This window comes from Rhinopithecus roxellana, chromosome 20 (assembly GCF_007565055.1).
Source record: "Rhinopithecus roxellana isolate Shanxi Qingling chromosome 20, ASM756505v1, whole genome shotgun sequence".
Classification (NCBI taxonomy): Eukaryota; Metazoa; Chordata; class Mammalia; order Primates; family Cercopithecidae; genus Rhinopithecus; species Rhinopithecus roxellana.
Window position 1 is genome coordinate 30549808 of NC_044568.1, and position 23437 is coordinate 30573244.

The window sequence follows — 23437 nt, forward strand, 5'->3', positions numbered from 1 at the left end:
TGAATTGATTTCTAGGAGACTGCTGCCCCCTTACTTCTGTCTTGATTATGAATGTTCTCAGAAAGCAGATACAATCTAATTGAACTTTCACTGCCATAGCACATTGCAGAGCCAGCTATACTGCATGTAAACTTTGAAATGGACTACAGTAAATAGAGGAATAGTTAGGATGAGCAAGGTCTGTTGCAAAAACTAACTTTTTTTTTTTTAAAGCTGTTAAGTTGAAATGCTTTAAATGCCATGTATTATTAAATGCTTGTATAAATGAGTACAAAACCACTTGTCTTTTCTTGGGTTATCTTAAGGGTTAGGTAGCAAATCAGAGCATAACATTTAATGCTTAAAGATCTTGATAGTGAATTTTACTAATAAATAGTGATTTTAGTTAATCTTTTTTTGTCATCTGATTTTCTTTATTGATTTAGTAAAATGTAGTATAGATTCAATTTCATAACTTTTCTTCTCTGTTATTTCTCTAGTGTTGTTAATAACAGTACTGGTAGTGGAAGGGATTGCTGTGGCCCAAAAAACCCAAGGTAAAGTACTTACATTGGTGACTTACTGCATGTTTAACACAATGGAATGGCTTATTTGAAAGGATTGCAACTTTTGGGTACTATTTCCATCATCCCTTTGGGGTGTTCCAGTGACCTAAGGCTTTCTGTCAACCCATCAGCCTCAATTTAACTGGGTTTAGCTGCAGTTAACTAGAGTAAATTGTCAGCATAAAGTCTTGCCCTGATAAATTTTAAAAATTGACATCACTAGTAGCTCCTAGCATACTGTGTATTGTGTCCAAAAATTGAATGAGATTTATATTTTATCACTAAGCAAAAATAAAAGTCCCTTTTTCTAATTTAAACAAATGAAACACTTCAATTAATATCTTATTCAAAGTCCTTTGGTCCTGTTCTTTTGTCTGGATTTATGATTGATGATTAGCTAGTGTGACTGTTTTTTTTTGAGCCAGGTTTTTATGTCTGAATTTAGTACATTTCCAGTGTAACCTTGTTTTTTATTTTCATCTAAGTAATACATACACATGATGAAAATCACAGCATTCCTAAAAAGTTAATTAGCAAAAATCAGTTTCCCATCTTGCCCTACTTAACTTCCTGCTCCATGGAAATAATCACTCTTAGCTGATTCTTTTGGTCCAATTTCCCTTCCTTTCTCTAAATAACATGCTGTATTGCTACTTCTTGGTTATTTCAGTTTTAGAAATTAGATAATGATTTTTCACCGTGGAAGATAAGAATTTAGCGCTTTCACGCACCTACTGTCCACTCCATCCATATATGAGTGTTCTTGTACCTTGCATTTGTACCACCCTTCTCAACACAGTTCTGTCATAATTCCGGTTAACTCAGTATTCAGGATTTGCATTAAGTCACTCATTCAGCTGAATTTTGTCTTTAGGAAGTTTTCTTTTCTTTTTTTTTTTTCTGTTTTACTTTTTTAAATTCCCTTTCCTCCATTTTCTCTCTTCTGCCTTTTCAGGAATTCTATTATTTTACTTGGTTATGGCCCTCTTGGTTTTTGTTTCTAGCTCTTCTGCTTTCCATCTTTTTGCTCCACATTCTCTGAGACTTCCTCAACTTTACCTCTAAACCATGAGTTAGAACACTTTTTCTGTAAAGGATCAGATCGTAAGTATTTAAGGCACTGTAGGCCCTACAGTCTCTGAAGCAACTCTTCGAATTCCTTGACTCTTCTGTCCTGGAACAAAAGCACACAAATGATGGGCATGGGTATATTCCAGTAAAACTTTATTTACAGCAGGCTCCAGGTCATGTTTGGAACAGGGTCATAGTTTGCTGAACTCTGCTCTAAACATTCTGCTGATTTTTTCATTTCTTCTGTCTTTGGAAGCTTTTTTTGGTTCTGTTTTCTGAATATAATATTCTGTTTGTACACTTTGTTTTTGTCTTGTGGATTTACTTGCTTTTCTTTCTCAGGATATTAAATGATTATTTTGTGGTGGTGGCGGTTTTTAAATATTTTTCTTGCAAGTCTTTATCTCTTCAGAGTTGCTTTTCTCCAGTTTTTTTTTTTTATTAATTAATTATTTATTTATATTAGTGATTTTCCTCCAATGTCTGGTGATCCTTGAGGGCTCATATTTTATGAGGGACACTAGAAACTGATCGTTAACTGTCTGCAGGTGTGGGCAAGAATTAGTTACTGGCTCTTACTGTTGACAGATCTGACATTGGGGAACTCCTGCATCTGCATCAAGCCTTTCCTAGGGGCTGTTTCGATTCACAGAGAAGAATCTTTTCTTTTCCTGCTTAAAGGCTCAATATCTAATCAGGAGGCCTTTGTGGGAGTTCAGCAGGAAATGAAGGCTGGGACATATGCTAACATTCACTCGTCTCCCTATTTTCCTCCTCAGCTGTGCCTGGTGTCCTCTAGTCCAGTAACCCTGTTTTACCTTCTCCAAAGAAATCACCTTTAGTGTTCTGATGTGGTTGTAGAGCTGCTAGATTTGTGCAGGAGGAAAGGGTACTGAAAATCCAACTCACTCTAAACGAACTTTTAACTAGCCTTGTGTTTCTAAAAAGCCCAGTTTCACTCAGCACCCCCCCACCCAACTTCCTGGTACAGCCAGTTGTTACTGCTATATCTACCCCTCTGTATTTAAGTGTTTATATCCTTTTAAAAATCCTTTTATTGTTGTTTAAGTGGAGTTGGAGGAAGGAGCAGAGCTAAGTGCATGTGTTTAGTCTTCAATCTTCAACTAAAATCCCTCTGTAACCTTTGAATCTTCTTTCACTGTTGTGTTAAAGTAAGTATGAGGGCCCCATATCAGAGATCAGTTCCTGGGATACCTCGATTTTTAGGTTAGAACTGAATTGTATTGCATCTTACTGACTTAGCAGGTTCCCCCATACGGTTTTGCCCTTTGTTAAGTGCATATAAGCCCTTTATTTCCCTGTTATTTTACATGGCAAACTTGTCCTCTCCCAGCAAGTTTTCCCTCCCTCTCTTTCACTTCTATACTCAATTTATTGTGCTAAATTTGACAGTGGTTCTTACAAAATTTTATATATGTAGCATAGAGTCAGCAGTTGTTTGGAAAGTGGTGGGGGAAAGAGAAAAATGATTCTCTTTTGCTGTAACGAGTGTTTTTAATGCCGTTTTTCCCTAAGATGGACAAAATATTGGAATCAAGCACATTCCTGCAACCCAGTGTGGCATTTGGGTTCGAACCAGCAATGGAGGTCATTTCGCTTCACCAAATTATCCTGACTCATATCCACCAAACAAGGAGTGTATCTACATTTTGGAAGGTATTTGACCAATTTATTTTATTGGATTAATTTTTACTTTATTGTAAAACTAAATATGTTGGTAAAATGACCTATGTAAACCAGTTTGAATGAGATTTAAACATGTATTTGAATTAAACTATGTAATGATAAGTATTTCTACATATCGAATACATTTACAAGATACTAGCAGAAATGTTCGGGAAAGTTTGAATCTCCCAAAGTATAATTCAACTAGGTACATTAGTATATATGAAAAACTTCTTTGATAAGAAACTTAAACTTACTGGCATCCCTTATAAGACTTAATTCAAATTTATGTCCACATAAGTGAGTTCCTTTCATTTCTTCTGTTTATTTTTCTGTGTATTGTGCTACATTGTATCTTGAACTAAGTAAGTATTAGCTTCTTGACTCTTCAGTTTGAATCACTCAAAAATATTTAATTTAATAGATAGCATATGCCAAAGGAAAAGATTACTATACTTCTACAGAGTAGCATTATTTTTATTGTAAGATACAACAGTTATCATGACTTGTATAGCAATTCTCACTAAGACCTTTGTCTATGAAGCAGTTAGCAGAACAGTTGTTCTGCTTTTCTCATTTGTGTCAATACATTTATATTTTTTCTTGTTTGTGTTGCCCTGATCTGCTTACTCTTATTTTCTAGCTGCTCCACGTCAAAGAATAGAGTTGACCTTTGATGAACATTATTATATAGAACCATCATTTGAGTGTCGGTTTGATCACTTGGAAGTTCGAGATGGGCCATTTGGTTTCTCTCCTCTTATAGATCGTTACTGTGGTGTGAAAAGCCCTCCATTAATTAGATCAACAGGGAGATTCATGTGGATTAAGTTTAGTTCTGATGAAGAGCTTGAAGGACTGGGATTTCGAGCAAAATACTCATTTATTCCAGGTAAAGAATAAGTTATCTTTTAAGTGGTTGGGCATCTCACTCTAACTCTGATTTTAGAATCTTAAGGTTAGAAAAGTGATTAATTTGGTCAAGTTAATCAAGTCAAGATTTTAAATAAATTAGCAAAGTCAAAGGGAAATTAGTCCATGAACAAATAAGAAGTTAATAGAAATTGGACATAGAAACGTATCACTTGAAATTTGAAGCATATCAGAGATGGTGCCACATTTTCTTAGATATTTTTGTGTCTTATAGCACATGCTCAGGCTAACATTTAAAATATATTTTAAAATAAATACAGTTTAAAAATAATTCAACAAATTGTCTTGTTTTCAGAATTTCCACAAAAATTGTTTTGTATTATTTTTCTCATTTAGCTGTTATAATTAACCACTCAACTGAATAAATACTCTAGAATATATTGAGCAATAGAAAGAACACTGCTCTGCACTTGGATGTCAAAAATCTGGGTTTGAATTCTTTCTCTGCCTCCTAATAGCTATGAGACTATTAAGCACAGAATTATGCCTGAGATTTGCCATTAGTAAAATGGGAATGCCTGCTGTATTAGTTTACTGATGCTGCCATAACTAATTACCTCAAATTTGGCCACTTAAAACAGCAGAAACTGATTTTCTCGCATTTGGGGAGACCAGAAGTCCAAAATTGAACAGGGCCTCATTCCCTTTAGGAACCTGGGGGAGAATCTGGTCTTTGCTTCTTCCAGCCTCCAGTGGGTGCCCCAGTCTTCCTGGGCTGTGGCTACATCACTTCAGTCTCAGCCTCTTTCTACTCTTTTCAAGATCCTTAACCTAATGGCATCTTTTACCTTGTAATATTTACTCTTTTTAAAAACTGCATATATATATATATATATATGCACCCTACTACTCACAGGTTATGGGGATTCCAGTGTGTGTATACTGGGGGGCTACTGTGCCATCAGCCTCCTCCACCTTGTTACCTGCCTCACAGTAGGTGAGAACACTCTGAGAACTGTAAAGCCCTGTCCATTATGGCACGTACATATCCCTAATGCAGAAACACAGAGATGTGCAAGTTATTGTTCCTGTCTTCACCAAGCTTACACACTAACGAGATGAAAAAATAACAGTAAAACAACTGTATGATCTTTTTGCTTTTATTTATTTTTCATGCAAGAAATTTAATTGGAAAAAATTAAAACATTGAAATCAAAAGAAAATATCCATAATTCTTCCTTCCACCCTGTATATGAAATCAGTGTTAACAATTTAGTGTATATCCCTTCCAGTGTTTTTCTATATCTGTTTTTTTTTGTTTGTTATACAAGATTGGGATTATGGTACACATGTAACTTTATTATCTGCTTTTTTGCCTGAAAAACATAAACAACCTTTTTTTCCCCGTCAGTACTCATGTAGGAAATTTTAAGCTTTGCTTCAGTATATATCTGCTCTTTTTAAATTTTTTTCTATAATCCCCATAGCCAAACAAGTATTTATTTGCTCAATGCCAAAAGGATATTTCCAAAAAGTAAAATTTGTCTAATAGACTTTATTTTTTAGAACAGTTTTAGGTTCCCAGCAAAATTACACAGGAAATAGAGTTACCATAAGCCTCCTGCCTCCCTTTCCATCAGCATCTTGCATGAGAGTGGTGCATTTGTTACCAATGATGAGCCAACATCCATACATCATTATCACCCAAAGCCTATAGTTGACATTAGGGTTCACTCGTGGTAGGGTGTGCTCTGTGGGTTTTGACAAATGCATGATGACATATATCCGCCCTTATAGAACCATACAGAACAGTCCCATTGCCCTAACAGTCCCCCGTACTCTGCCTGTTCATCCTTTCCTTTCCCCAAACCATTGGCAATTGCTGTTCTCTTCAGTATCTCCCTAGTCTTGTTATTTCCAGAATGTCATGTAACTGGAATCATACAGTATGGAGCCTTTTCCAGTTAGCAGTATGCATATAAGGTTCCTCCATGTCTTTTTGTGGCTTGATAGCTCATTTTTCACACCAAATAATACTTCATTGTCTAGATGTACCATGGTTTGTGTATCCATTCTACTGAAGGACATCTTGGTTGCTTCCACATTTTAGCAATTATGAATAAAACTGCTATTCATGTGCAGGTTTTTGTGTGGACATGAGTTAATTCATTTGAGTAAATTCTAATACATGCCACAACACGGATGAACCTTGAAACATTATGCTAAATGAGATAAGCCAGAAGCAAAAACACAAATATGACTCCATTTATATAAGGTATCTAAAGTAGTAACATTCATAGAAACAGAAAGTGGAATGGTTATCAGAGTATGTAGGGGAACGGGGAAGGGGAGTTAATGTTTAATGGGTGTAGACTTTCAGCTTGGGATGATTAAAAATTCTGAAAATAAAAAAATGGTGATGGTTGTACAACATTGTAAATATGCTTAATGCCACTGAATTGTAAACTTAAAAATGGTGGAGCCAGGCATGTGGTGCAAACCTGTCATCCCAGCTACTCGGGAGGCTGAGGCTGGAGGATTGCTTGAGCCCAGAAGTTCAAAGTTATAGTGAGCTATGATCGCACCACTGCACTCCAGCCTGGGTGACAGAGCAATACCCTATCTCTTAAAAAAGAGCAACATTATGAATTTTATGTTATGTATAATTTACCACAATTAAAAAGTAATAGTGGCCGGGTGCAGTGGCTTACACCTGTAATCCCAGCACTTTGAGAGGCTGAGGTGGGTGGATCACATGAGGTCAGGAGTTTGAGACCAGCCTGGCCAACATGGCAAAACCCCATCTCTACTAAAAATACAATTAGCTGAGTGTGGTGGTGCATGTCTGTAATCCCACCCACTTGGGAGGCTGAGGCAGGAGAATCGCTTGAACCTGGGAGGTGGAGGTTGCAGAGAGCCAAGATTACACCACTGTACTCCAGCCTGGGCAACAGAGCAAGAATCTGTCTCAAAAAAAGACTAGTAGCTAGTAAGCTGTTTTTTCACAGTGGCAGGGAAAAGAAAGATACACAGGATGCCCTGCCTTGTGAAATAGTCCACAGGAGTTTGAGAACCAATAGTTTATATCAAAATGACTGATTGGATTAAATTGGTTAGGTGTTTTGTTTTTATTAACTAAATCAACTGACTAAAGTAGTTGAAACATTAGTGTCATGAAGACATTTACAATAGGTGATGGCTGTACATAAGTTTAGACTACTTGACAGAAAAAGACATCCAAAGAATACACTTATTTGAATAGTGTTTTTAAATATTTAAAAACAAAATCAGCCAACTTCGTATGTAAAGATACTTACTTTGGAGTCAAGTAGCTCTTTTTCCTCTATTCATGTTATAGATCATGAGAGCAACTTTAAATGGCCTATAGTTAAAATATAGACAAAGTATAACAAAATGCTTAGGATTTCTAGAGTTTATCACCTTTCATTTGCATTTTATAGTGCTTCACAGTTTTGATAGACATTATATTTAATTTTGTGCTAATGACAGTAATGTCAGGAGGATTATATAATATTTTACAGATGAGGAAACTGAGTCAGAGATTAAGTGATTTTCTTAGTTCATAGAGTGGCATATCCAGGACTAGATTGCAATTCACTAGGCAATACTTCCTACTCTTATCATGTCACCTTTATAATGTGGATGAGGTCACATTGAAGAAAAGCCTTATTAAAAAAAAATGTGGATGAGAAGTCCACAGTTTTATCACTAAAAGAGAAAGCCAACACATGTCAAAATAAATAGGCAATGCATAATTAGCTAAATATATCTCTGTCTGATGTTATTTCAAATCATGTTAATAAAATAAGTTTTGTCTAGGAGTTGGTAATTCTGGAAGAAACCTATTAACAATGGTGAGAAATTCGTATTTTTTTAATGAAATTCTCTAAGCTATTGGTGATATTTACTGAGGCAGAGGCTCTTAATGGGTTGTTAGTTCCTGGACGTAATTGGGATAATTATGGACATTTTAATACAATAATGACAATATCCTAGATTTCTGGAATACATGTGAACTAGTTCTGATTAATTTGCCAGACAGTTCCAGTGATTCCCCTCCACCATGCTGTTTAAGATTTAAATTTCTCTTTGACATTTCTCTGCAAAAGAGCCAAAGCGTCTGTTGTCCTCTTTTAGCAAGGACGAGTTTTGTTTATAAAGTTAAAAAAGAACAGTTGCTGAAATATATTCTACATAAGCTAATAATTTTTTTCCACTTTTCAAAATATGTAATTTGATGACTTCCTGAAGTGTCTGGAATTAAAGACAACAGTTTTAACAGAAATTGAGCCTCTAGTTGTACACAATTAATTGTGAATTGAAATAGATTTTCCAGGCCAAGTGTGGTGACTCACACCTGTAATCCCAGCACTTTGGGAGGCCAAGGCAGGCGGATCACGAGGTCAGGAGTTTGAGACCAGCCTGACCAACATAGTGAAACCCTGTCTCTACTAAAAATATAAAAAATTAGCTGGGCGTGGTGGTGGGCGCCTGTAATCCCAGCTACTTGGGAGGCTGAGACAGGAGAATTGCTTGAACCCAGGAGGCAGAGGTTGCAGTAAGCAGAGATTGAGCCATTGCACTCCAGCCTGGGCAACAGTGTGAAACTCCATCTCAAAAAAATAAAAATAAACAAATAGATTTTCCAGAAATCTGAGACATTTTAGACTATCCAGCAATTTTTTTTTATTCTGGCAGTTGGGTATATACACAGGTTCTATCTGAACTTTAAAATAATTGTTTAAAGATACCTGTGTTTGTAATTTCTAAAAATTTATTTTTATTGTGATAAAATATCCATAATAAAATTTACCCTTTAACCTTTTTTTTTTTTTTTTAAAGACTCATTTTGTCACCTAGGCTGGAGGGCAATGGTGCTATCTCTGCTTACTGCAGCCTCAATCTCCTGGGCTCAAAAGTTCCTCCCAGGTCAGCTTCCCAAGTTGCTGGGACTACAGGCATGAGCCACCATGCCCAGCTCTGTTTAACCATTTTTAAGTGTGTAATTCAGTGGCATTAAGTACATTCACAGTATTACGCAAGCATCACCACCATCCTTGCCAAAGTTTAGAAGACAAATTTTAACATTCTTCAGGAGAAGGGAACTTCATTCCTTTTTAAGGCCGAATAATATTCTATTATATTGTATGGGTGATGTTCTGTTTACTTGTTGAGCTCTGATAGCTAATGTGGGTTTTCAAGTAGCATAAATAAATTATTCACTATGGAATCAAAAATATAAATGTGATAAAATAAATGTCGATCCTGTAAGTGAGCTCATAAATGAGCAATGATGTGTCGTTTTCACCAATGAAAGCTTCTCTTACCTTGCTATGAAATGGAGTGTTAGATGTAATGTAAGACATCAAAGCTTAAAGTAACTATCTCAGTACTAATGACTTTCTTCTTTTTTCTGTTACAGATCCAGATTTTACTTACCTAGGAGGTATTTTAAATCCCATTCCAGGTTTAGTATATTACCACTTGTTCCTCTTGGCATTTTTTATCAGTCTTATGGTTCCTTTGAACACCTTTCATGTATTCCTTCTAGATTGTCAGTTCGAGCTCTCGGGAGCTGATGGAATAGTGCGCTCTAGTCAGGTAGAACAAGAGGAGAAAACAAAACCAGGCCAAGCCGTTGATTGCATCTGGACCATTAAAGCCACTCCAAAAGCTAAGGTATTATTATGTATTGAGTCTCTTCAGAGAAGAACATCATGATATGGCATGATTTGCAAAATATGTTATTTTGGTTTGTGAAAATATTTATTGACTACATAAACTGATACTGCAACTTTTTAAAAATGTATTTTATTTCGCTTACTTTATTGGCACCTACTAAGATCCCAGCATTATTATAGTTAAATAAACTGGAATTCCTGAAATTATTCAGGAATATTACATGTATATTAAGATTCTCAGTTATAAAAGATTAAGATTCTTAAGACCTGTCAGTTCCCAATTGGTGGGTGTGCATATTGATCAGCATGATTATAGATTCATTAACATCTTTATGAGGAGGAAAATAGGCCACAAGAGGTGAAAGTGTGTTCTCAAAAGTTACAGAGTTGGTCGTAGCAATCTAAAAACGAAACCCAAATGTGTCAAGTCTGTTCTTACCCTGCTGTCCTGTGCTACTCAGGGGGCGCTTTTATTGGAAAGAACTGCAGGGAAGGATGTTTTTAAATAACTCCGACAGATTGAGTCTGGATACTGACTACTTCTGCATTTAATTTATACTTCTAGGAATATCAACAGAGTTAAAATTATATTTAATGCGTATTATGTAAAAAGAGGGAAAAGAGGAGAGAGGGTGGGAAAACATACCTCTCAAGAATCATGAAAATCAGATTTAAAGATTGGGTAATATGATAGATAAAGTAACCTGAAAACCCATCTGCTAGAAGACACGTGGAAACATTGGGTAAAATATGACAAATAATTCTTTTAAAAGCATATGTGTAAGCTCCAGGAAGGAGAAAAAGAGGGTAATGCTTATGGGTGAGAAATGAAGAGACAGAACTATAAATTAATAAATTGAAATTGATGTTACAGATGCCCCTGGCTGATTTTCATAACCTGTTACGGCACAGGGGTAGACATACTGAGAGCTTCCTTTTAATTCCCATACTGAGAAAAGAAGAGTCCTGGGGTTCACATGGCCTTTATGAGACTCACATGAAGCTGGAGCCCTCAAAGGGTGGCAACTCACATGAAAGCATAGATTAGAAAAAATGTTTCACTGCCACATGCTGATGACAAAGAAACTTGTTTTTCTGGGTTTAGTCTCAGGGTGAGGTTGGGGGTGAGGCTGGGGTCCCCCCTAGCTTTATACTTAGAAACCCTGCCTTTATTAGGGTTTGAGAAATGGATTTACATTCCCTGCTCAACCCAGGAGTCACTAAGTCCAAAAACTAACAAAATGGTCCTGGGTGCATTAAACCTTTGAGTCACCTGGCAAAAATAAATCTAAAAGTCACCAAGAAAGCTGCAGGGTTGGCATGGATGAAACACTGCTGCAGGTCAGCTCACAGCCCCCAGATTCTGAAACCCCTATGCTCACAGCCCACCATGGGTACGAGTTCACCAACATAACAAACAGGAAGGAGTTCCTTATATCTCCAAGAACTTGAGTGTTTCACGTATCCTCCAAGAAGGAAACAGAGATGAGAAAGAAAAATGACCACGTCCATTTTTAAAATAACCAAATAGGAGGTTTATAAGTTAAAAGTGTGGCTATTAAAAGATGTATCTGAGGAAATTACCCAGAGCATATAGCTGGAAGAGGTGGCAGTTTATTAGGATTTTCCATAACTGATACTCTGTAGTGTGTAAGTAAGCCTGATGCCCAGGTGTTCACGCACACACGTGATGTGCGCCTCCCTGCAGCCTTGTTACCATGTCGGCACATTGCCTATCTGATGTGAAAAGGAAAAAAAAGAAAATTTCAAGAACTGATGAAAAGCATGACACAGGGTGACTCCCAAGCAGGAAAAAAAATTTTAAGTGACACTGACATTGTACCCCACAGACAAGGAGAAAAGTTTTTAAACAACAGAGAAAATAGTCTACAAAAGGATGCTATTAAGATTGACACCAGAATTATCAATAGCAAAATAGAAGCCCGAGACAATAGAATAATGTCTTCATAGTGTTAAAAGTGTTCATTGTTATTTAAGAATGAAGGCAGTGGCGGGGATGCAGGGATGGTTAATGAGTACAAAAGTATAATTAGATAGAATTAATATCTGGTATTTGATAGCACAACAGAGTGACTACAGTCAACAATTTATTGTACAGTTTAAGAGCGTAATTGGGTCATTTGTAACACATGATAAATACTTGAGATGATGGATCCCCCATTTATCCTGATGTAATTATTATGTACTGTATACCTATATCATGATATCTCAGGCACCCCATAAATACATACATCTATTATATACCCATAAAAATAAAAAATAATGAGGGCAAAATTAAGGTGTTTCTCTGCAAAATAATACATGAATTAAATGCTACAATTAAAATCCAAATATATCTTGTTTACAGGATAATTACAGGAAAATTTGAAAATACAGAACTAGGAAAGAACAGACAAATGTCAAAAAAGAGCTGATGTAACTATTAAAACAGAAATCAATAATGTCACTCTCTCACTAGATAAATCTCAGATATTAATGTAGCCTTAAAATGCACAAAACATAGATTGCTGATTGTCAAGGAAAACTGACAAATCCACAACACAGTCGGTAATTTTTTTTTTTACTTCTTAGTAATTCACAGGTCAAGCATACAAAAAGTTAATATGGCTCAAAAGATTTAAATAACACAGTATGTGCTTAATGGACATGCTATCTTGCTCCCAACATCCAGAGAATAGGCATTCTCTACTAGCATTCATAAAACATTTATCAAAATAGATACACGTGCTCAGCTAACAAAGGAAGTCTGAACGTATATGCAGAGCATCCTGTGACAAAAATGCAATTAAACCAGGAATCAGCAACCAAAGATTACTTTAAAACTCCATATGTTTGGAAATATAATAATATACCACTTAGTAATAAAGGCACAGAAGAAATCAGTGTGAAAATTTGAATACATTTAAAATGCATTAATGAAAATACTACATATAAAAAAACTGGGGTACAGCTAAAACCGTACTTTGAGAAAAAAGACTGAAATTTAGTTAAGACTCCAGAAGTTAAAAGAAAAATCCAAAGAAAGGGCAATCATAAAACAGAAATTTTTTTAAAAAATGAAGATACAAAAAGAATAAATCAATGAGGCCTGACATGGGCTCTTTGTAAAAGGTAACAACAGGCAGACTTCTGCCAAGATTGATCTAGGAAAAAAAGACATAAATAGTCCAGGCACAGTGGCTGATGCCTGTAATCCCAGCACTTTGGGAGGCAGTGGCGGACGGATCACGAGGTCAGGAGATTAAGACCATCCCAGCTAACACGGTGAACCCCATCTCTACTAAAAGTACAAAAAATTATCTGGGCATGGTGGTGGGTGCCTGTAGTCCCAGCTACTCGGGAGGCTGAGGCAGGAGAATGGCGTGAACCCAGGAGGCGGAGCTTGCAGTGAGCCGAGTTCATGCCACTGCACTCCAGCCTGGGCAATAGTGCAACACTCTGTCTCAAAAAAAAAAAAGGAAAAAAAAGACATAAATAATATTAGAAATGGAAAAGTTATAAATCAACTACAGCAAGGCTTTAAAACTATTATGAGACAAACCAACTAGAAAGTAGACCTGCCGAACAAGAGAGGAGAGAAACTGTGTTTCTTTAATTAATAAATGGCAGTGGGGGGAAAAGGAAAAACAAGAACCTATAGATTAAAAGAGATATAAAAGTCAAGTGAACTTACTGATTCAAACAAAATGTAAATGGAGGGAACTGATGACATTAAGAGGCGTGTAGAAGTTTGAACACTGGTATTTAATATTAAGTTATTCATTTGTTTGGTTTGATAATAGGATAAAGGTTATTTTTTAAGTGGCTTTAGTGATACAGAAATGTTTACAGATGCAATGATTTAATGTCTTGAGATTTGTCTCTAGTATGTAAGAGTTAGAAGTGAGGAAAGACAGATAAAATAAGATTGGCTAGGTTATAATTACTGAAGTTGGAAGCTGGATGATACACAGATATATTTTGTCTGTTTTTGCATATTTTGAAATTTTAATAAATGTTTTAGACTATCATAAGAGAATATTATAAATAATGATTTGTCAGTAGATTTGTAAAGGGTATAAATGGTGATGTTTGGAGAGTATAGAGGGAATCCCTGTTTTTTTCTTTCTTAATCAGAACTCACAACAGGTTAGGAGACTAAAATTCTAAGGAAAACTTGTCTTTCTGGCCGGAGGAACTAGGTACAAGAGACCATGTTGTCATCTGGAGAATATGAAGGAAGTCTTGGAGAGGAGAGAGCTAGAGCAGGGAAGCACTAATGCAGACTTTCCTTCTGAGGTGCATGTAGAACAGATCCAGGGAAACGTGGCAGCAGTGTTAGGAACCACGTTACAGTATAAACCACCTCTAAGTCCCTGAGTGGGTCACACGCTGGGCAAGCCTACCCAGCACAGCAAAGTCTTTGAACATTGGGACCACCATCCAAACAAATAGAGACAGAATTTGCGGTCTGAATGCAACTTAGTTGTCTGCAGAACCAAAAGAAATAACAAAAAACGACATCCTCCAGGGATTTTTAACAGGATCCAAGTCACACAGCATAATATTTAAAATGTCCAAGATACAATGAAAAATTACAGAGAACTAGGAAAATCTGGTTAATTTTTAATGAAAGGCAATCAATAGATCCCAACCCTAACCCACATATTAAGAACTATCCAAAGATCTTTTTTTAATTAAAAAAAATATTTTTAGTAGAAATGGGGTCTCACAATGTTGCCTAGGCTGGTCTCAAACTCCTGAGCTCAAGTGATCCTCCTGCCTCAGCCTTCCAAAGTGCTAGGATTATAGGTGTTAGCCACCATGCCCAGCCAGAATTATCAAAAATTCTAAAGCAATGATAGAACCATGCTTCATGAGATAGCAGTAAACACTCTCAGAGTAGGAAAATAGGACTCAGCAGAGAAATAAAATAATTTTTTAAGTGAAAAATTTAGAAGTAAAAGAAAAATCTGAATTTTTAACAAATAATCACTGTATGGGCTCAGTAGAAAAATGGAGAAAATAGAAAGTCACTGAACTTGAAGATGAGTCAGTAGAAATTATCCAATCTGAAGTACAGAGGAAAAAAGATTGAAAACGAAGTGATTGAAAACTGTCCATGGGACAGTTTCAAAGGGCCTAACATTTGTGTTGTTTAAGTCCTATCGGGAGAAGAGATTGTCACAGAATAAATATTTGAAGAAAAAATTGCTAAAAGCCCCAAACTTGATGAAGGACATATATCTAGAGATTTAAGGAACTCAGTGAACACCAAATAGGATAAACAAAAAAAGCAATACCTGCACACATCAAAATCAAATTACTTGAAATCAAAGATTGAGATCTTGAGGTCTACCAGAGAAAAATGATGCATCTTGTATAAGGGAGCAGTGATTTGAATGACTATTTTTTCTCTTTAGAAATGATGGAAGCCAAAGGTAGTGGATCAGAATCTTCACATGCTGGGATGGGCAGTAAGGGGATCTGTGAAGTCCAAATTTTATACCCTGCAAAACTTCTTTCAAGAATGATAAAACGAAGAGGATTTATCACCTATGCACTTGCTATAAAGGAAGTTATTTAGATAAAATACATGATACTAGAAAAAAATCTTGAAACTTCATGACTAAAGGGAAACGAATGGTAAATATCTGGGTAAATTTCAACTATTTTACCAGTATCAGGAATGAAAGAGAGGATATAACTACAGACCCCACCAATGTTAAAAGGAGTAAGAAAATACCTGGAACAGCTCTATGCCAGAAAATCAGATGACTTTGATGAGATGGATAAATCCCTTGAGCTACACAACTGCCCAAACATATCCCAGTAGAAATACACAACCCAAATCATCCTATGCTTATTCAAAAATGAATTAATAAACATCTTCTAACAAAGAAAACTCTAGGCCTAGATGGGTTCACTGGCAAATTGTACCAAACATTCAAGGAAGATATAATGCCAATTCTTTAGTATCGTCCAGGAAATGAAAGAGCAGAGAACATTTCTAAACTTACTTTGTAAGACAAGCATTACCCTGATACCAACAGAGAAAGAGATATTATAAGGAAACTATTGATCAGTATTCATCAAGAAAATAGATGCAAAAATTTCAATAAAATATTAGCAAATCTAATTCAGCAATATAAAAAAATACATAATAGTAAAGTGTGGTTTATCTCAGGAATGCAAGTCTGGTTCAACATTTGAAAAATCAATGTATGGCCGGGCGCAGGTGGCTCAAGCCTGTAATCCCAGCACTTTGGGAGGCCAAGACGGGCGGATCACGAGGTCAGGAGATCGAGACCATCCTGGCTAACCCGGTGAAACCCCGTCTCTACTAAAAAATACAAAAAACTAGCCGGGCGAGGTGGCGGGCGCCTGTAGTCCCAGCTACTCTGGAGGCTGAGGCAGGAGAATGGCGTAAACCCGGGAGGCGGAGCTTGCAGTGAGCTGAGATCCGGCCACTGCACTCCAGCCTGGGCGACAGAGCGAGACTCCGTCTCAAAAAAAAAAAAAAAAAAAAAAAAAAAATCAATGTAATTCACTATAAAGACTAAAGAAAACTATGATTGTCTCCATTCATTAAAATTCAACACCCATTCATGATAAAAAGCCTCAGAAACAGGAACAGATGGGACTTCCATAACCTGATGAAAGGTATCTACAAAAACCTACCAGCTAAAGCAGGCACAATGGCAAGCACCCATAGTTCCAGTTATTAAGGAGGCTGATACAAGAGATTGAGAATTGCTTGAGCTCAGGAGTTCAAGGCCAGCCTGGACATCATAGTAAGACCCTGTCTCTTAGAAAAAAAAAAAAAAAAGAAGCAGAAAACCCTACGACTGATACCATACTTAATGGTGAAAACCTGAATTCTTTCCCCTTCAAAATCAGTAGCAAGCTAAGTCCTATTCAATGTTATACTAGAAGTTGTAGCCAGTACAAAAAGGCATACAGACTGAAAAAGAAGAAATCAATCTTTTTGAAGATATCATTGTCTATATAAAAATTTCCATAGCATCTAAAAAGCTCCTGGAACAAATATATCAGATTCGCAAGATTGCAAGATGGAAGACCAGTACACAAAAATCAATTGCAGGTCAGGCACTGTGACTCCCGCCTGTAATCCCAGCACTTTGGGAGGCCAAGGCAGGCGGATCACTTGGTTCAAGACCAGCCCGGGCAGCCTGACGAAACCCAGCCTCTGTAAAAAAAACAAAATATATATAAATAAAAATATATAAATTAGCCGGGCATGGTGGCTGCACCTGTAGTCCCAGCTACCCAGGAGGCTGAGGCGGGAGGATCACTTCAGCCAAGGAGGTGGAGGCTGCAGTGAGCCAAGAGCACACCACTGCACTCCAGCCTGGACAACAAACTGAGACTCTGTCTCAAGAAAAAAAAAATCAATTGAATTTGTATATACTAGCAATGAAAATTGGAATTCAAAATTAAGAAAACAGTACCATTTAAAATATTACTCCACCAAAAAAAAATGTGTAATATCTGTAAACTGAAAACTTAGAAGACCATAATGAAAGTATTCAGAGATGACCTAAATAAATAGATATACTGTGTCAATGTATTAATAGGCCCAGTAGTGCTAAAATGTCAGTTCTTATGAAAATGATCTACACAGATGAATACAATTTCAATCAAAATCACAGCTATATTTTTTGTAAAGACTGACAAACTGATTCTAGAACATAATGGAAACGCAAGGGATTACAAAAGCCAAAATTATTCTGAAAAACAACAAACATGAAAGACTCATTACCTGATTTCAAGACTTACTGTGAAGCTTCAATAACCAAGACTGTAGTACTGACAAATGACACACAGATCAATGGAACAGGATAGTCCAGAGATTAGATTGATGCAAATATGGTTCATTGATTTTTTGACATTGAAAGGAAATTGAGTGGAGAAAGGATAGTCTTTAACAGATGGTGCTGGAACAATTGGACCTCCATATTCAAAGAAAAAAAAAATGAACCCTCACCTACACCCAACACTGTATTTAAAAATTAACTCAAAATAAATCATGGACATAGATGTAAAATTATAAAACATTTAGAGGAGAATATATGAAAAGAATCTTACTGGGTTAGACAAAGAGTTCTTAGATGCAACACTGAAAGAGTATCCATAAAAGAAAAATTTAGGCTGGGCGTGGTGGCTCACACCTGTAGTCTTAGAACTTTGGGAGGTTGAGGCGGGCGGATCTCAAGGTCAGGAGATTGAGACCATCCTGGCTAACATGGTAAAACCCTGTCTCTACTAAAAATAAAAAAAATTAGCTGGGCGTGGTGGCGGGCACCTGTAGTTCCAGCTCCTCGGGAGGCTGAGGCAGTAGAGTGGTGTGAACCCGGGAGGTGGAGCTTGCAGTAAGCCAAGATCACGCCACTGCACTCCAGCCTGGGCAACAGAGCAAGACTCCATCTCAGAAAAGAAAAAAAAAAGAAAAATTATAAGTTGGACTAATGAAAAGGCTTTTCTGTGTGAAAGACACTGTTGAGTGGGGGGGAAAAAAAGCCACTGACTGGGAGAAAAAAAAATCACCTATGAAAAGATTTCTTTCATCCAGAACTCAAAACTCAACAATAAGAACAAAACCCAATTATAAAACAGATTTTAACAGATACTTCACCACAGAAGATTTAATCATTACAAAAATGCAAATTCAAACCACAATGAGATGGCACTATTCTCTGTTAGAATAACTGTAATTTAGAAAAATCACTCAGTGCTGGGAACTCTGTAGAGCAGCTGAAACTCTGATACATTCCTGGTAGGAGTTCAAAATGATAGAGCCACTCTGGGAAACAGGTTGGTGGTTTCCTATAAAGTTACTATGTGACTCAGCAGTCTCTTCTGGATGGGTACCCGGGAGAAATGAAAGCTTATGTTCATGGAAAAAACCTGTATGTAAATATTCATAACAACTTTATCTGTAATAACCAAAAACTAGAAATGTTTCAAGTGTTCTTTAGCTTTTGAAAGAATAGGTCAGGTGCGGTGGTTCACGCCTATAGTTCCAGCACTTTGGGAGGCGGAGGCGGGGGGATCACTTGAGGTCAGGAGTTCAAGACCATCCTGGCTAACATGGTAAAACCCCGTCTCTACTAAAAATACAAAAAATTAGCCGGGCCTGGTGGCAGGTGCCTGTAATCCCAGCTGCTTGGGAGGCTGAGGCAGGAGAATTGCTTGAACCCTGGAGGCGGAGGTTGCAGTGAGCCCAGATCACACTATCGCACTCCAGCCTGTATGATGAGCGAAAATTCCATCTCAAAAAATAAATAAACTGTGGTACATCCATATAGTAAAATCTAGTCAACAATAAAAAGGGACAAACTATAGCTACGTGCATTAACCCCAGATGCATCATGCTAAGTGAAATGATCTAGACTCAAAGGATATATGCTGTGTGATTTCATTTATACGAAATTCTGGAAAAAGTGAACTACAGGACAAAGAACAGATCATTGCTTACCAGGGATGAAGACTGGAGATAGGTTTTGACTGCACAGTAACAGCACAGGAGAATTTGAGTGAGTTGTGGAACTGTTCTTGAAGTGTCAGCAAGGACTGAGTAGTGGATTGAGTAAAGCAAGCAGACTCAAATAATTTGCTTTAGAAGTATAAAATGTCTCGTTAGAATTCAACTATAAAGAGAAAATATATATATAAATTGGTACAACCACTTTGGAGAGCTATTTTGCATGTGCTCTGGTAAAGCTGAAAATGGTCACATGCTACCACACAAGTATACTTCTAGATTTATACCCAAATGAAATTGTCATACCTGTGCATAATGAGAAGACAACAATGTTTACAGCAATATTAGCTAATTATAAAAGTAGAAGCAAGCTAAATGCCCAATAGGAGAATGGATACACAGCGATTTATTTCTATTATTGGTATGAGGTTTTAAAATATATGGAACAATACAACATATTTTTATAGATATGTAAGTATGAAAATATTAAATGTGCATTAAATAAGTGAAATTAAACAATATTTATTAGATCTCCTTACTCTAAATTGAAATATTCCATGAAAAGATAATTCCATATTCACAAATTTTTTAGGAGTATTACCTGGAATATTGACTATAGAAGAATGTTGTATTGCTTTTAATAAAAGTAAATCAGTTATTTAAAGTTTAAAAAATTATACAGTTGACATGGGAATTGGATCAAATTTTAAATGTTTAAGTGTGTAAATAGGCCAGGCACAGTGGCTCATGCTTATAAACCCAGCACTTTGGGAGGCTGAGACAGGTGGATCACTTGAGATCAAGAGTTCGAAACCAGCCTAGGCAACATAGCAAAACCCCGTCTCTACTAAAAATACAAAAAATTAGCCAGGCGTGGTGGTGCACACCTATAGTCCCAACTACTCAGGAGTCTGAAGCACAAGAATCTCTTGAATCTGGGGGGTGGAGGCTGCACTGAGAGCCGCGATCATGCCACTGAACTCCAGCCTGGGAGACAGAGTGAGACTCTGGCTAAAAAAAAGGAAACAAAAAAAAGTGTAAATAGATGGTTTTATTTAAGAAATCTAAATTAAATGTTAAAGGTCACCATAACCCTTGTATACTAAATATGAGAAACTAGTTAATGGGTGATGTTTAAGAAAAATATCCATTTATAAATATAAAAAGGAAGCCAGTCATGGTGGCCCATGCCTGCAGTGCCAGCACTTTGGGAGACCAAAGCAGGAGGATCACTTGAGCCCGGGAGTTCAAGACCAGCCTAGACAATATGGCAAGACCCTGTCTCTATTTTTTAAATTAAAAATATATTTAAAAATAAATATACAAAAGAAGGCATCGGTGTTTAAGAGTATACAATTAGTGTTTTAGTCCACTTTTATCAGTGGCCTTTTCATGATAGTAACTTTCTGGGGATTTCATTTCTGTTGGGGTCTTCAGGGGCTCCAATAAATAGCATCCCTTTTCTCTGCTGGAGTGCTGAACTAATTGAGAAATAAAAATGTCAGCATGTAGGGAGTCGGAAAAGCCTCTTTACCATAGTGAAAGCTAGGATAGAGAGAGCAACGCAGAGAGATGATCTAGTTAGTGTTGCCAACTCCTTACCCACCAGTTCTACCTCTCACCGAAGTCTAGAACAGCCCATTCCACTCCAGGGAAAGTTCACATCTGCAGAGCAGACCGGCCTACCCAGTCCCACTTCCTGTGGGGGGCGGGAGAAAGAAACCAAAATCCCACCATCCAGGTAACTTGCCCTGCTTCTCTGGGTAGGATACAGGGATAGGGTAAGAGGTCACTTACTTGATAAAAGATGTAAGTAAAAGATCCTTTCTCATGCAATCTGGAGTAAAAGAAAGTAGTTTATGCCCTTCTCCCAACATTTTAATTTGTCAGATTCACGTTATGAATATTTCCCAAAAATTTGTTGAATTAAACAATTCAATATTTAGCTGTATTTACAGTAGAAAAGTGCTATGATTTGTTATCATTTATCTTTAACTTCATGTTTTTTAAAAAATATGTCTTTGAAGAGCATTTACTATAGCCTTGTATAATACCGTATTTATTTGGATTAAAAGAAAAGCAGAGAATAAATATAAATACTTGAGACAGCTTGATTATTTTACTGATACTTCTATCAAGTCATAGTTTTACAAGCCTAGTCACTTTCTTATTGCCTGCCATGAGCAAGAATTATGCTGGATGAAACTGAGCCAGTGACCTTCCATTGGAAGACATCACAGTCTAGTGGAAAAGGGAAGTTATTACAGCATTAGTGCTCCCTACCACAGAGTGTGAGCAGAGGGTTTGGGTTATCTAAGTGATGGAAAACTAATGAGAACTGATGATGTATTTAAGAAAACATATTGCTTCTATGTTAAAATACATGCATGAAGACTTTGTAAAGTTTTGAACTGGAAATCCCATTTCATTACCAATTTTCCACCACTCTTACGGAAGTGGTGAACCAGTCATTTCAAATAAACCAAAATCATTTAGTCAAAATTTAATTATTTAAGCTATATTTTGTAAGTTGTTCTCTCTTAGTGTTATGCCATCAAGGTATTAGGTGGAGTAGGGGGGAATATATGACATAACATTTTTGTTTTATTAATCCCTTTGAATTAAAGGGTAGGGGTGGCACCCTCAGAGTAATAGCTAGGAAGTGAATACTCATTAGATGTCTTGAATGGCAATTCAAAGGTAATCTTTATTTACTCACTCAAATTTTATTTTAATCGTAGAGTCACATATGAGCAACTAGAGCCCAAACAGGGAACACTGTGTGAGTATGTAAAGCACCTCATGGAATGGGAAGGACGCACATTTAGAGTCAGACCAACCTGGGTTTAATCCTTGCCACCGAATGACAGATTGATCTCTGCCCACAAAAAAGCGTGATACTTACTTCATTAGGCTCTTCTGGAGATTAATGTTTAAAATCCAAGTTTACAATGTAAGAGAAATTGTCAAACAACAATGGATCGAGAGTGTTTAGGAAATAACTCAGTACCATTTAGCTATAAAATTTGAATGGGGGGATGCTAACAGAGCTTCCTTTGATAGTACAGTTGATGTCTGCCTGTCTGAAAATGCAGATGTTGTTAAGAGGTGAAATGATAAAGCAACCATGTAGAACAGTAGGATATTGTGTAAATAAATAATAGGACATCCAGGAATAGGTATGGCTAAGAGTATAGATAAAAACATTTTTATATGATACAGCTAAAGTAGGATGTGTATATCTTACAGGTTTTTTAAATGTGCAGAAAAACTGAAAAGAAACTCACCAATCACATGCATTGTTGGAATAATAGAATTATGAGTGATTATTTTATTTCTCCCCTGTCCAGTACCATGAGATTGCTTTTATAATGAGAAAAATGTGAGATAGTTATGCCTTGTGAACAAAAAGTTTCTTCTCTTTATAGACAAAACACAAAGTAAGTTCCTTAGTGCTTGGTTCCATTATTAAGACAACCAAAGAAACAGATCATTAATCTTAGTTCCTCTAACTATTTAGGCATCAGTCATTTATCTATTATGGTTTTCTGTCAGCTGTTATTATTTGGTGTACCATGTTGTCTGTGGAAAATAGAAATAGAAAAATTCAAATTAATGCATCTTTTTAAAAGCAGTGTTTTTGTGTTAATACTACAGATTTATTTGAGGTTCCTAGATTATCAAATGGAGCACTCAAATGAATGCAAGAGAAACTTCGTTGCAGTCTATGATGGAAGCAGTTCTATTGAAAACCTGAAGGCCAAGTTTTGCAGCACTGTGGCCAATGATGTAATGCTTAAAACAGGAATTGGAGTGATTCGAATGTGGGCAGATGAAGGTAGTCGGCTTAGCAGGTTTCGAATGCTCTTTACTTCCTTTGTGGAGCGTAAGTAAATAATTCCTATAGTATTGAGATCTTTTACATATTTTTCAGTCATTCACAATGCACTCAGCATTTACTTTTTAAAAATATTTATTTTAGGATGTATTTTTTTTGTTTGTTTTACTACAGCTCTTTTTAATGCAAGAATATTAAATTTAAAATGTTTTAAATT

At 36.5% G+C, this 23437-nt stretch overlaps 1 protein-coding gene and 1 non-coding gene across 4 annotated transcripts in view; both read left to right on the plus strand.

Moving 5' to 3' along the window:
- The window catches only part of NETO2 (neuropilin and tolloid like 2), a 62166-nt gene that overhangs the window by 11285 nt on the left and 27444 nt on the right, over positions 1-23437 (plus strand). For 2 of the 3 annotated variants that reach the window (XM_030925700.1, XM_030925698.1), the window contains exons 2-7: positions 480-536; positions 3153-3293; positions 3946-4194; positions 9619-9642; positions 9748-9875; positions 23040-23268. In XM_030925700.1, the coding sequence (XP_030781560.1) occupies positions 480-536; positions 3153-3293; positions 3946-4194; positions 9619-9642; positions 9748-9875; positions 23040-23268 (828 nt within the window). Of the gene's footprint in view, positions 1-479; positions 537-3152; positions 3294-3945; positions 4195-9618; positions 9664-9747; positions 9876-23039; positions 23269-23437 lie in introns of all 3 variants that reach the window. The other variant, XM_030925699.1, reaches the window with a different exon arrangement.
- LOC115895372 lies at positions 11514-11620 on the plus strand. The gene has a single exon (XR_004055574.1). It is a non-coding gene; the product is annotated as a small nucleolar RNA U13 (small nucleolar RNA).